General features: G+C 39.3%; 1 protein-coding gene across 20 annotated transcripts in view; it reads right to left on the reverse strand.

Moving 5' to 3' along the window:
• The window catches only part of LCORL (ligand dependent nuclear receptor corepressor like), a 165,262-nt gene extending 150,108 nt beyond the window's left edge, over window positions 1–15,154 (reverse strand). For 3 of the 20 annotated variants that reach the window (XR_007125286.1, XM_047718971.1, XM_047718979.1), the window contains exon 1: window positions 14,774–15,141. Coding sequence is in view for 15 of the 20 variants with exons in the window: in XM_047718971.1 (XP_047574927.1) it covers window positions 14,774–14,924 (151 nt within the window). In the remaining 5 variants the exon portion in view is untranslated. Of the gene's footprint in view, window positions 1–14,773 lie in introns of all 20 variants that reach the window. The other 17 variants (XM_047718972.1, XM_047718976.1, XM_047718982.1 and 14 more) reach the window with 10 other exon arrangements.
• Between the last annotated feature and the right edge of the window lie 331 nt (window positions 15,155–15,485).

A 15,485-nucleotide genomic window follows, 5' to 3' on the forward strand; every position in this document is an offset into this window, starting at 1 on the left:
TTCATGAAAATAATCTAATGCATCTGAGTTCCCTAACACAATGCCTGACCCTGTAAAAACTTAGTGAAAAAAAATTATGAGGAAGAGATGCACAACAAATCAGAGCAGATGACCGCGCTTCCTTCAACACTGAAAATCCTATTATTTCTGATATAAAATAAAGGGGCAAATTTGGAATGGGTCTAAAGAATGAGAGAGTCAGCAAAAACTCTGAAACAAGGATGAAAGGATCTGTGGGTTCAGACTGATGAGAAGAGTGAAGATAACGTAGTAGGATCAGTTAGCTAACTAAGCTAATGTATACTCATAGGGATATTCTAACCCATTTATAAGTTATACTGATGCCAGAATGGAAATATTAAAGGTCAAATAATAAGGCAAAGGAGAAAAAATGGGTTATGATTAGGCTGATCATTAATGCTGGTGTGTTAAAAAAAAAAAAAAAAATTACCAGGCACTATTTTCCTAGACTCTAGATGGGTATCAGGGAATAGAAGAAACAGGGAGTTAAAATGAAATAATAAACTCTCATTAGCTACCCTCTATTTGATCATTTACCATTCTTTGGAAAAATTCAGAAGAGATGGAAAGAAGATGGCCATCATTCTTGGAATTGGGATAGAGAACAACTTTATATCCAAACTAAAAACACTGACAATCTGTGCTGGCAAAAATCCTTGCCCCACTAATTCCATGCTCTTACCACCCACTATTTCCAATAGTGACCAAGAAAGAAATCTGGGTATATTATTTCTGATTAATCTACCCAAACAGAATCCTTAACTCAGATATGCATGTTTAAATAACAGAAGACCCTATTCTCTCTTATTTCTTACCAAGAACCAAGCACTGAGGTGGTCTAAATCTAAAACACTTTTACCTACTCTTCAAACTCAGGGTTCTGAAATGAAACAGAGAACAGCACTATTTTACTAAAGCTTTAGACACAACTATCTGATTAGGAAGGATCAGACTTGTTAATTTTTTAACCAGGTTTGACCAAGAGAGTAGTAGTAAAAAAAGAGGTAGAATTCTACCTTCGTATTTCCTCTATGGAAAGTCTTGGGCAGCTTCTCTAAGCCTCAGTTTTCTAATTGGTAAAATGAGAACAAAAATTGTATTATTTCACATATGAAAACTGAATGTGATTAATACACATACACATAGTGTACGATGCATGGTAAGCACTCAAAGATATTAGCTATCATTATTTCAAAAGTGTTGAAAAACCTACAAATTATATTTTACTGTGTGGTTTTAAGGCCTGAAAGTGATTAATTCAAGAGAATGTAATATTTTGACTCAACACTGCTTTTAAATATTTTTACTTTATAACATATGTATTTATTTTAAAAATTTTATTTATTTGAGAGAGAGAGAGAGAGAGAGAACAGAGGGAGAGGTGAAGGGATAAGCAGACTCCCCACTAAACGGGGAGCCTGATACAGGGCTTGATCCCAGAACCCTTCTATTTGATCATTCACCATTCTTTGGAAAAGTTCAAAAGTGATGGAAAAGTCAGAAGCTTAAATGATTGAGCCACGTAGGTGCTCCTGTAACAATTTTTAAGTTTATAGAAAATGTTTTAAGTATGATACAAATTTTCATTTTTCCAACTATTTGAGAGTAAATGGCCTATATCATCTTCCTCCTCCCTTGAATCCTTTTAACAAGTAATTCCTACAAAAGCATTCTTTTAGGAATACAACTATTAAAATCAGGAAATTAACAAGGACACATTATGTACAATGTTACTGGACTGTCAACGCTACTAGGCCCCTCCTCAGTGAATAGTATAGGGCATAAGTGTGTATACATACACACACATTAACTTCTATATTTCTAATCTATACATAATGAAAACCATGAATTCACACCAATATCTCATTTCCAGTCCAACACTACAGACAGCATTCTAGTTTTCCCCAATTCCACATTTGAAACTCCCCTCTCAACAGTGAGAGGCCTGGCTCCCATTACCTTTAATTATTTTTTTGACCAGTCTCCCTGTATGTAACCGATGTGTGGCTGTCTCCCCTTCCCTACAGGGATACTTTCCTCACCCTTCTCTGCACTAATACCCCCACACCTCCCTCATATATACAACTTACTCACTTTGTTCAGGCCCCTATTTCTCATGCCTGGCACCCCTCCTACAAGAATATCCTCCTCCTGCTGCTCAGGCTCTAACATCCTACCTATGCTGAGCTGACCCTCCATGGGATGCCTTCCTCTCCCCACCCTCAGACTCTGACATCTTACACTGGGATGTCCACGCATCAACTTCCTCCTCAATACATCCACACCAGGTTACCCCCTACACGGATGCTTTTCTTTCCTACCCTTTCTCCAAGCAGATGCCCTCTTTATCTTCCTACCCTGTTCAGGTCTAAACACTCCTTACTAGGAACAACCAATCCTCCCTCATACCAGGCCTACTATCCTTCACAGATACCCTGCTGGGACTCTGACAACTTGCACCAGCATGCCCTTATAGGCAGAATACTCTTCACCTCTTGAAACCCCATCAACCCACATGGGGACCCTCCTTATCCCTGTCAGGCTCTGACATTCCACTCCTCCAAGAAGACATGGCTCTCTCCCCCCACATACACCATTCAGTGTAGACACTTACCCTTGCTTTGTTCCACCTGATGGTTTAGGTACTGACTTGTTCAGAAAGAGAAGAGAAAGAGAATAAGGAAGAATTGATAACATTTTAAAGAAAGAGATACCAGTGAATAAACTGCATAAGCACCCATAATCAGAGCTGATTAAAAGCATAAACTATTTATCAAAGTATCTGCTTTTCTCACTAAAAAAAATAGTGCTCTATTCTTTCTAAATTTAAAAAGTCACTTGATAAAGAAGTTAGTATTATCTTTCTTTTCTCACCAAACATGGATTTTATTCAATTATTTTATACAGGTCTGTAGAAAATCTAGTTCATTAAAGAAGAGTTTAAGAAATATGGTTATTTCAAACACGAGAATTAAATATTTTTTTAAGTATCCAGAATATGTAAGTTTGACTTTTCAGTATAATAACAGTTGAACTTATCTAGAGATACAACTCTGCAAAAAAAGTAGCCTGGACGGTAAGGAATAACAACTTTTCCTTGCTCCCCATTTCTATGAGGAAAGGTGCTTCACAAGCACAATATGAGCATCTTTTCACCCCTAGGGAAGTGAACCAACTGCATGATCTGATCGGAGATTTTGTAAAGAACAACTGAGTAGACAGAGCTCAGTTCTGCTTCCTTTCTCCTTGGGAGTGAGCTATTGGGAAAACATACCTGCAGAGAACCCATATTTTGCTCTGCTTCCCTAGTATGGCTAGGATTGGGTGGATAAGTTGGCCAGTGTCAGACCATGTGACTCTCCCACCAAGCTGTTCCTCTAACCTGGTATGATCAGTAGGAGAAGTGATTTTTTGGCTCCCAACCTTTTCCTTATTTTTCAAGTTGTTCAGAGCCCAGGCAGAAAAGAAGGGTGCCATTTGCAAGTACTTCAGCAATCCAACATCTTCATTAATATATTGATGTGGAGACTGCTCATTTTCCCAGTTTTGATTTAAAAGAGCTGCTTCAATTTGAGCTTCTTAAAACTATTACAGACCAAAAAAACCCCTCAAACCTGAACCAACAGCAGATGTTCAAAATGAACATAAGCCAACTTACCCGATTGTGCTTATTACCCGTTTAAAAAAAAAACAACAAAACTTTAAGACTCATAATTTCTTCCTTATAGAGGACGTAATTTATACTTCCAGTCCCCTCCCTACTCCCACCTTATATTCCAATGATACTAGAATGCTGAATATTTTCAGAATATATCATTATTTAGACTTCTATACTTTTGCTTACACTATCCTTCTGCCTGTTGCCTCCAACCTACTCTCCCACTAGAACATTTAACATAGGGATAGGCGAACTATGATCTGTAGGCCACATCTGGCTATTTTTGTAAATAATTTTTTACTGAAATACAGTCATGGCCATTCATTTATATATTGCTTTTGCACTGTAACAGTAAAATTGAATAGCTGCAACAGAGACCAAATTTACTATCCAGCACTTTACAAAAAAGCTTTTGTACAGCACAGAAAACCTCATCGACAAAACAAAAAGCCAACCTACTGTATGGGAGAAGATATTTGCAAATGATATATCTGATAAAGGGTTAAAATCCAAAATATATAAAGAACATATACAACTCACCACAAAAAAAAAAAAAAATCCAATTAAAAAATAGGCTGAATAAACATTTTTCCAAAGAAGACATACAGATGGCCAACAGACACAAGAAAATATGTTTAACATCACTAATCATCAGGGGAATGCAAATCAAACCACAATGAGATATTACCTCGCAACAGTCAGAATAGCTAATATCAAAATGACAAGAAATAACAAGTGCTGGAGAGGATGTGGAGTAAGGGAATGCTTATGCACTACTGGTGGAAATGTAACAAGGTCCAGCCACTGTGGGAAACAATATGGAGGTTCCTCAAAAAACTAAAAATAGAAAAATAGAAACACCATATGATCCAGTAATTCCACTACTGGGTATTTACCCAAAGAAAACAAAAACACTAATTCAAAAAGATATATGCACCCATGTGTTTATTGCAGCATTATTTACAACAGCCAATCAATACATCCATTGATGGATGGATAAAGACGAGATACACACACTCACACACACACACACACACACACACACACAAGAATATTACTCTGTCATAAAGCAAAAATGAGATCTTGCCATTTGCAGCAACAGTGATGAGCTAGCATCTAGGTATTATGCTAGATGAAATAAGTCAGACAGAGAGAGACAAGTACCACATGATTTCACTTAATTGAGGTATCTAAAAAGCAAAACAAACATAAACAACAAAAAAACACCCAGACCCTTCAATACAGGAACTGGTTATTGCCAGAGGGGAGGTGGGTGCAAGGATGGGCAAAATAGATAAAGGGGATTAAGATAAGTAAGTCAGGAGATGAAAAGTACAGCATAAGGAATATTAAAAAAAAAAAAAAAAGTTTGGGGGCGCCTGGGTGGCTCAGTGGGTTAAAGCCTCTGCCTTCGGCTCAGGTCATGATCCCAGGGTCCTGGAATCGAGTCCCACATCAAGCTCTCTGCTTGGCAGGGAGCCTGCTTCCTCCTCTCTCTCTGCCTGCTTCTCTGCCTATTTGTGATCTCTGTCTGTCAAATAAATAAATAAGGGGCGCCTGGGTGGCTCAGCGGGTTAAGCCGCTGCCTTCGGCTCAGGTCATGATCTCAGGGTCCTGGGATCAAGCCCCGCATCGGGCTCTCTGCTCAGTGGGGAGCCTGCTTCTTTCTCTCTCTCTGCCTGCCTCTCTGACTACTTGTGATCTCTCTCTGTCAAATGAATAAATAAAATCTTTAAAAAATAAATAAATAAATAAAATCTTTAAAAAAAAAAGTTTGCCAACTTCTGCTTTCACTCAATCTTTGGAAGCCTCATCACTTTGAATCAAAATTGTTTCTGCTTCTCTCTTTCCATTATATTATACAAACTTTAATACTTAATATCCCTGATAACTGTGAGTGCTTTAATAAAAGCAAAGTCTAAGCCTTATTCCTAGTATATACAATAAGCTTTTTACCCACCCACAGTCCCCACCTCTCCCAACAATTTTCACATTCTTAGGGAAGTATTTTGAAAGAGGCTTCTGCCCTTTTCTCTACCCTTTATTCAGTCCCCCCAAAGGAAAGAGGAATGACTAATATTGGCAAAATACTGATAGTTGTTCCTAGTGGGATGAATTAATGTTTTAAAGGTCATTTTCATGCATGGCCAAGCCTACGTCTCACTCTGCCTAGATGGTCATACCTACCAATAAGCAAATCACATGGTAAATTCACCAAGCTCTATCAGGCACAGTACTTCCTGCTGGCTGCTCTATCTTTGTTAAGTTGGTAAATTCAATTAAGGGGGACAGGGAGTAAAAAAATCTGAGATTTGGCCTCAATTCCAAGCCAAGTTCTTCCATACAACCTACCATTTAAAAAGTCAATATTTTAATCTCTGATTCCTAAGTCTATTTTCAGTTCAGAACCCAGGAAGGAAGAAACATAGAATTACACCCCATTAACTGGCACATACAGCAGGACTCATGATATTTGATGATTAACTGACAAAAGTAAATTAATTGGAGAAAAAAATCATTCCTTTAAATTGTGTAACACACTAATTCTGCATGTATTTTAGTGATGAACTTAATTAGTAAAGTATTTTTTGAAAAAAAATTTTTTTGATTTTTTTAAAAAAGATTTTATTTATTTATTTGATACATACACACACCAGAGAGAGAGAGAGAGTGTGTGCACAAGCAGGGGGAGTAGCAGGCAGAGGGAGGGGGAGAAGCAGGCTCCCCTCTGAGCAAGGAGCCCAATGTGGGACTCAATCCCAGGACCCTGGGATCATGACCTGAGCCAAAAGCAGAAGTATGCTTAACCGAGTCACCCAGGTGCCCCAAGAGATACTTCTATAGTTCACATTCAGTGAGTCAAACCAAGCCCATTCTATTTATATGTCTCAATATCTTGTTGCATTCAAGTGTCAAATTAAATAATATACCAAGTAATTGTCAATTATTACTGATTCAAAAAAGCATTCCCCATCATAATGGTTATCTCCCACCTAAATATCCCTAGACCCCAGGTTCATCCAATTACTGCTTCATTTATATGTTTTTCCTCAAATGCAGCTTCTCAAATGAGTAGTCTACTACAAATGTTATCTCCTCTTATACACATCTTAATTATTTTCTAGCTTATTACAATATGGCTTCCCTCCCCACCACACTGCTGAAATTACCAGTTATGTCACCTAGAACCTAAATGGTGTCAAAAACAATGTATACTTTCCTGTTTGAAGGTACTTAACATCTCAATAATACGTAACGGTCCTTTCTTGTTGTAATACTCCTCTCATTAGATTTGGTGATACTCGGTCTTCTCGTTTTCCTACTTACAGCCAACTGCCTTACTTTTTTAGTGTAAAAGTTCACTGGATTATTTTGAGGGTCCCCTTCTTCTGCCCAAGGAATGTTAAGATTTCTTAAAGCATGATATAGAGTAAAAAGAACTGGCCTATTTGAATGAAGAAAGGTCTCAAATCTGTTTTTCAATAAATACCTTAGAATAATCTCTAGGTTGCAATTGATTTTTAAAAGTGACCGAGGATGTATGGTAGAAGATACAACTAAAAAGACAGGTGGGAATTTGGGGCAATGTGTACAAAAGAGAATTAAAAGCAGATGAAAATCTATGGGTTGTAAAGAAGCTAGACAAACAAATGGGGAAAAAGCAGTCTGGTAAACCATGATCAACTACTGAATATGATTATGAGGTTTTACTTTTATGAAGAAAGACAAATGGAAGATGCTACTGCTTTGTAAACTACAAAACCAAAGCAAGTATTCCAAATAATAACTTAATATAGATTATAAGCTAGACTGAAAGACAACAAAACCAGCAATGCACATAGATATAAACTAAAATCTTATCTGTCTGCCCAACGTGCTTACTTCATTATAAAAACTGAATCTGTGAGAAACCATAAAGAAAGTAATAATAACTTGGCAACAAATAAAAATACAGAAAAAAGAAAAACAAGAAGTGAATGAAATAAGCATGTTAGGTTTGTTATCAACCATTAGAAAACTGTACAAAATGAGATATAGAAAACTGATTCTTCATTAAGTTTCAAATTCTTTTACTTTCTGTGGTGAGTAAAAACTTCTGAAAGAATTGCTTAATGACAGATTCAGCCCTAAGTATGGAGTCTAATGAAGTTAAATGGGTCCTCCAAATTTTGAATGTATGAATTTAGTGCTCTAACCAATTGTTATCTATCACACATGAATGCTGGAGATATATATATATATATATATGAAGGAATACTATTGAAAAAAGAAAAAGACAGGAAATCCACACATAAAAAAATGTAGAATATTATAATTGAAAGGCTGGATTTACTAATAAAGAAAAAAAATTACATATCCAAAAATCTACATGCCTTTGTTGCTCCTCCCAGGACTGCACTGTGGTAGAATTAAAGACCAGAGCTGAAAGTCAGACAAGTCACGGGAACATGGAGGACATATAATAACAACATATCAGGGCGCACAGCCAAGCAGAGAGGGATGCACACAGATAGCCAGCCAAAGGAAACAGCATGGACATGAAGAGACAGCACCATGCAGGAGGCTATGATATGTTTAGACCAACTTATAGTCTATATCTAACATCTGCAAAAATACAAGTTTCATACACTGCTTGGTTCTAAGGATGGCAGAATTTTAATTTTCCAAGTATAAAATAATGCAGGAGTACACAGAATTTCAAATTTTACACGCGAAATCCACTGATGTCCCAAATGTAAAGACAAATGTGGATACACATTTAACCACCCAACTATTCATTATCATCATAGGTTCCATCTGCCTTGTGCATGTAATTAGTGCCATAATTTACACCTTTTCAAATTAGTAAAACAACAGCAAGTGCTTGAAAAAATAGTTGTACAGCCAAGTGCCAAGGTTCTTGGGTGGACCCATCCATACCAGTCCCCATCAAATTCAGATTTCTAAGGAGATTTACTCTTCTGGAAGTTACATGGCAATAATGAACAGATGAAGCAGAAGTCAGTGGACAGACAAAAGAGCAGAAGGCAAGAAGCCAGAAGAAAGAAGTGTCAAGTTGATTATCTAGAATTTTATTTACCTGGACTGTCCCTATTTTTAAAGAGTCACAGCTCCATGAAGTACTCCCATAACTTCTTCACAGGCTAAAAACAGAGGAAGAGACTAGCCTCTGATACCCCTACTGCAATTATAAATGGCACAGGTATTTTGGAAGAAAGTCCACTCTACAAACATATGCAGTATGCAAAACTCTAAGACAGTGATGTGTTTAAGAGGAAGAGTAAAATAGAGAAAATACTGACACATAGTAGCTTCAAGATGATCTAGTATGATACAGATTTTTAAAAATGAATTTAAACTGGGCACCTAGGTGGCTCAGTTGGTTAAGTGACTGCCTTCGGCTCAGGTCATGCTCCTGGAATCCAGGGATCTAGTCCCACATCAGGCTCTCTGTTTGGCAGGGAGTCTGCTTCTCCCTCTGACCTTCCCCCTTCTCATTCTCTCTCCCAAATAAATAAATAAAATCTTAAAAAAATATATATTAAAATGAATTTAAACTAATTTCTTGTATTCAGGTACTCCAAAGCCAAAAGATTCCTTAGAATGTAGGAAGGTATCATTCTTTTGATCTCTCCATATATGAAAAGACAGTATTATGCTAAATGATATACTGTGATTCTAAAACTCTGACTCTGTGACTCCAAACTAACCCTAGAATATAGATCATGCAAGCCCTCACTATCTGTTCCTCTAATATGCCTCCTGATCCTTTTATTAGTTTATCAGCATTCCCACCAGAAAAAAAATCTATTGACAAAAACATAAAGCTCAAAGCTGCTAATAACCTGTGTCAATCACTAATAATAATACCTAACATTCATGGAATGTTTTTATATGGTAGACACATATTAACATATATCAACATAATTAATTCTCAAACCACTTCATTATCTCCAATTTACAGATAAGAAACTGAAGTACAGAGAGGTTAAGCAACTTGTCCACATTGGTAAGTGGTGACACTATGCTTCAAACACAGGTACTCTAGCTCCAGAGCCTATTTATTTGCTGTATTTTCCATACAAATAAAAGATCTGGAGAAAGATAAATTAGGTTGTGGGCTTGGTTAATATTAACACATTTGAAATCAGTGGTACCATAGTATCAAGTGTTGGCTGGAGCTATTATACTATAAAACTGTGCTGTCCAATGAGAGCCACTTGGCCATATGTGGCTATTAAGCACTTGAAATGTGGCTAGTTCAAAATTAAGATGTGTTAGATGTATAAAATCCTAACTTCAAAAATTTAATATTAAAAAATGTAAACTAACTCATTAATAATTTGGCATGGATTAATGTTAAAATATTTTGAGGATATTGACCTTAAAAATGTGCTTTTCAAATGTGGTTACCAGAAAATTTTAAATATTTGGCTCCCATTATATTTCTACTGGACAATAATGGTACGTACAAAAGAAACTGGAGTTTAAAGAATGATTCTAATCAGATATTTGCCATTTTGTTTTGTTGTTGCAACCTTAGGCAAATCAGTTACACAGAGTATTAGCTTCCGTATCAGAAAAAAAAGGGTTTAAAAACAGTCCTGAAACCTAGTGTTCAGATTTTGGTGCCTAAATTTATTCTCCACTAAAAAGAATGGAGGGTTCTTTGGAGAAATAATTTATGTCAGGGCTGGGACAGGTTAAGTACAAGATGAACCTGGAATATCTTGTTTGGGCAGGAAGGAAGTGCTCAAAAAGTCATTTGAGAGATGAGGGTGAGAGGTGTGACTTGCCAAAAAACACTGGAACCAGCTTCATGAGGCTCCCAAAGACCAATCCAAGACAATCGGGGAATCAAAGTAATGATCGTAATGGATTTAACCATTAAATAACCCCCAAATCGATGAGTTCATGTTGATAAAAATAACTGGATAAATAAATAAATAATGGAGGAGACAGGAAAGATTGCTTTATGACAGACTACCAAGTACTAATTATAGAAGGAATGACAAAGTTAGAATGGATGTTAAAACTTGTGGGTGAAATACTGGTGAGACTATGTTAATATTCTGTTCCTCAAAATATTTTCCCTATGAATTACATTATTAATTGTAAAAGGATAAATAATAACTTTCAAGAAGAAATATGGAGATACCACCTTACTCAAATTTTCAAAACTAACATCACCAACATTGGGACAAACCAACATTATGAACCTCAAGATATGATGTACTGATAGAGAGAGAACATCTCTCGAGAGGTATTCCTGCCAAATATGTATAAGCAATCTAGTCATGAGAAAGCAACAGACAAATTCATATTAGGGACATTCCACAAAATAACCATCCTGTACTTTTAAAAAATGTCAAGGTCAAGAAAAACAAGAAAGGCTGAGGAAGTGTTCCAGATCAAGACAGACAAAACAGATAGTTCTAGGAAATACAATATATGATCTAGGACTGGAAGGTAGGAGGAGCTTATAGATAAACGAGATAAAAATTGAGCATGGATTATGAAATAGATAATAGTATTATGTCATTTTTAAAGCCCCTGGTTTTAATAATTTACACTGTGGTTACATAAGATAATATCCTTGGTTTTCAGAAATATACACTGAAGAATTTAAGAGTAGAGGTATGCTGTCACTAAATTATCCTCATATGGTTCAGAAAAAAATAGCTGTAAGGCAAGAATGATAAATGCAGGATAATGTAATACAACTGGTGAATGTGAGTAAGGGTAGATAGGAGTTCCTTGTACTAGCCTTCCAACTTTTCTTATAAATTTGAAATTTTATCAAAATTAAAAGTTAGTCAAAAGTAGAAAAACAAAGAACTAGGCCTATCTCCCAGATTGAATATCCTAATAGACTATATAAGACCTGGTAATATTTAAAAATATGCTAAAACATTTCTTTTATGCTGGACTTTGTTTTAAATTTAATGACTTATCAGATACTAATTGTATTATATATTTCATAAGACCCAAGACTTTATCCATTACCACTCAATGTCATACTGAGTACTAGGATACTATTTACTATATCCAATAAGCACTCAAACATTTGTTAGCTGAGCATACTCAAAATTATAGCATTGTATAGGATTATAGAAAAATTATAAAAAGCACCACATTGTAAGTAGAGCTATTAATTAGGACATAAGAGTTTGTAGAACTTTTCAGTTAAACTGTAAAAAAGAAAAACCAGGAATAAATCTCAGAGTAGTCACAAATCTAACCTAAAGACATGAGTTCCACAAATAGAGAAAAGCAAACATCGCTTTCCATATCAAGAGTTAAGAATCTTAGCTAACTTCCAATAGTCCTGACAACTAAAATGAACTTTTTCCCTTATGAAATTAGAATATTATATGAGTTATTAAAAAAATCAGATTAGTTTAAAAACTTGGGCTAAGAATTGAGATTTAAAACTTCACTACTGGCTCAATACTAATTCGCTGTATAACCCCAGGACATTGCTTACAATTTCTGTCTCATAAAAATAAGATTTGGGGATAATTATCTTTCCCAAATTATAGAAAGTATAATTTATGAAAATTATTTCAAGCAATAAGAGCACTGAATATATTCAATACAGATATACATATAAATATTCACACACATGCAAAAAGGAAAAAGATTTGTGCTTTTTTGTAAATATATTTACCAACTTAAGTATTGAATATAAGCACGTTAATAGCAAAAGGTAATTTAAAATAATGACACAAACTATATTTAATCCTAATTCTCACTATGAATAAATGCTTCACATATATGATACTGAAAAAACCAATCAACAAGTGTATATCCTATTTTAAAAGTTTTATTTATGTAAAAATAATGAAAAAAAGTATGAGATGGGTTTTACTAGGTCTCTTGACTGACCATAGGCAACAATTTTCAAATATAGTTAGAGCCCAGGAAAAAATTTCTTTTCAAATACAATACAGTTATACACTACATTAAAAATATAATATAGAGATTGCATGTTACACATACCACATCAACTCAATTTTCAATTGAGTTCTACTTGTGTGTTGATAAGGCAGAAAGATACTCTAAATAAATCCCTTTTTCCATCAAATCCAATGTCGTGTTTAAATTTTGACTATTTTTCAAAACTACACATATTTTTGTGAGACAGAGCCATACTTAATGTATCCAACAAGAAGAAAAGAGAAAACCCCAAAGTATTCCAAAACATAAAAACTGACGGAAAACATCTACAGATCACTGTGTACCTCGGTAAAACTTAACACAATTTTATCCTGAGCCAGTGCTTCAATGCTGTCATCCTGCCTTATTCTCACCGAATGAACTCAACAATTTCTAAACAGGTTGTCACTGGAAGAGATCTTTATATACGCAATTATAAAAATGGGTCCGTTTTGTATTCCGGAAGCACTAGCAACACTTGGCTTAACATTTTTATAAAAGAATACCATGAGGGTTTTAAAAAATTTTTTTTAACTTTTTCTAAGAACTAAAATCACTTATAAATACTTGACTAAAGCTATTTCCCAGAATGTTTCCTAAAGTAAGACCAAAATATATTTTATAAGGATAAAACAGTTTATTGCTTAAAGTGAACTTAAATGCTCCTAGTCGGAGTAAGCTTCCTTCTTGCACATTTTCCCATAACCACCGTATTCTGCAGGCACATTTCTAAGCTGAAGCTGCACCAGTTTACTGGTCTCCTTTTCACTAGGGAAAAACAAGAAAGATCTTCAGGTACTAACCAAACAAATCTGAGTGGGGGTGGAGGAAAAGGGGCGCGAGGTGGCGCAAGAACAGATGGAAACAAGGTAAGAGAGTTGTTTTCTTAAGGCACTAAGGTTACTACTCCTCAACTCCAAATGCCAAGATTTAATCGCCAGTCGAGCAAGCTGCTATCACTACCCATCCACTCCTTAAAACAATGCAATCTTCCTTTATACCTCCTTTATACCACTCTCCAACCCACACCCCCTTCCAAAACAAACAAGCACAACACACCCCATCCCATAACCCTCATAGTCCCTTCTATGCCCACTAAACCAACCTGCTGGGTAATAGCTCCTCGCACACGTCTCAGACAAAAAAGCGACCGCGGCACGGTGGGGAGTTCCCACAATCTCCTGCCACCCCGAGCAACCCGCAGAATGACAGCCCCGAGCCCAGAAGTTTGTAGCAAAACGATTCCGACCCCACCGAAAGGGAAGATGGAATTGCAAGAGAACGGGGATGGAAGGTGGGGAGGGCGATGTGCGCGAATGTGCAGGGAAGGGTCCATCACATGACAGTACAAGAGGACCAGAGCCGTCCCGGCGTCCGCGAGGGGAAAAGGAGGGGGGGTAAGGTGGGGAGGGGGAAAGGGTGCCGTCACCATGGCAACACCCCCCATCCGTACAGACTTCCAAAGAGGGAGGAAGAACTTCAAATCCCAACCGTCAGTGCTCGAGGAGCTCCTTCTTAAAGGGGTACACACAGCGCCGCCGCTGCTGAGCGCGAGAGGGCAGAGTTGGGTGCCCCCGCCCCTCGGGCGACGCCCCCGCCGCCCCTCGCCCCCAGCCGGCCCACCCGCGACCCCCGCCCCGCGAGCGCCCGGGAGGGTCGCCCCGGTCCCAGTCCCCAGGCACTCGGCTACATCGACCGGCCCGGCCGCCTGCGGCGAGAAGGGGGTGTGTGTGCGCCCGGCGGGGGCGCAGACCAGCCCGCCTTCCTCCCGCCGGCTCCCCTCCATCCGGAGGCCGACCCGCCGGGCCGCTGCCTGTCCCCCGACAGGGTGGACGGCAGGCTGCGAGGGGCGCCGCGGAGTTTCGGGGAAAGCGCGAGCGAGCGGTTTCCTCGGGGGCTCGGCGAGCGGGTCCGAACTAACAGTTCCTGAGGAGCGCAAGAGCTGATGAAGGAAAGGAGCGCGAATCGCGCCGGGCGAGAAGCCCCCAGACAAAAGGCGAGCGCCGGAGCCGCCGCGCCGCCGCCGCTCCCATCGCGCTCCCCCATTGAACTGACCCGAACGGGAGATTCAACTAACCCCCTCAGCCACAAACTCCTCGGGCTGCGGCAGCCGTCGCCGCGCGGAGCAGGGGCCCCGGCCCGTGTCTCTCTTACCTACACAGTGCATGAGGCGGTGGCGCCAAGAGTCGAGTTCCCGCCGGAATCCTCTCCTCTCCGCCGCGCACCTAGGGCTCCGGCACTGAGCGGCGGCGGCGGCGGCAGCAGCGGCGGCGGCAGCGGCCATTCTCTCTCTTCCCTTGTCCATCTGCGTCCCGCGTCACGCGCCCTCATTTACATACGAGCGGCGCAGGCACGAGGCAGGGGCGCGAGCCCTCGGCGCGAGCCCCGGAGCGCGCGCCCCCCGGAGGGGGGGTTGATTGACACGTGTCACTACCTTCCTTCTGCCCTTCCTTCCCCCTCCCACCGCTCCCTCAGGGAGAGGCGGGGAGGAAGCGTGAGGAGAAGGAAGCAACCTGCCGCTTCCGCTGACCCCGCCTCCCCATCCACTCCCATCTCCCTCCTCCCCCTGGAGTTTACTCAAGCAAGCCATACTGCTCCTGCCGCCGCCCGCGAAAATCCTGAGCAGGAGCAAGAGGCTCGGAGCTCGTCCAGAAACCGGCGTGCTGATGGAGCGGACTAGCAACGCCTCCCTTCTGACTTCGCGACGCGACTGGGGCCGCCGGGAGACTTCACTTCCCAGGCTCCGTTGCGCCGGGGTCCCGGAGCGGAGCTTGTTGCCGCTACGCGATGCATGCCGGTCCTTGTAGTCCAGCAGGGAAGGGTGCTGACCAGTTCTTTCGCAGTGGGCTTGCAGGCTGTCCTTGAC

The sequence above is a fragment of the Lutra lutra genome, chromosome 2 (assembly GCF_902655055.1).
Source record: "Lutra lutra chromosome 2, mLutLut1.2, whole genome shotgun sequence".
NCBI lineage: Eukaryota > Metazoa > Chordata > Mammalia > Carnivora > Mustelidae > Lutra > Lutra lutra.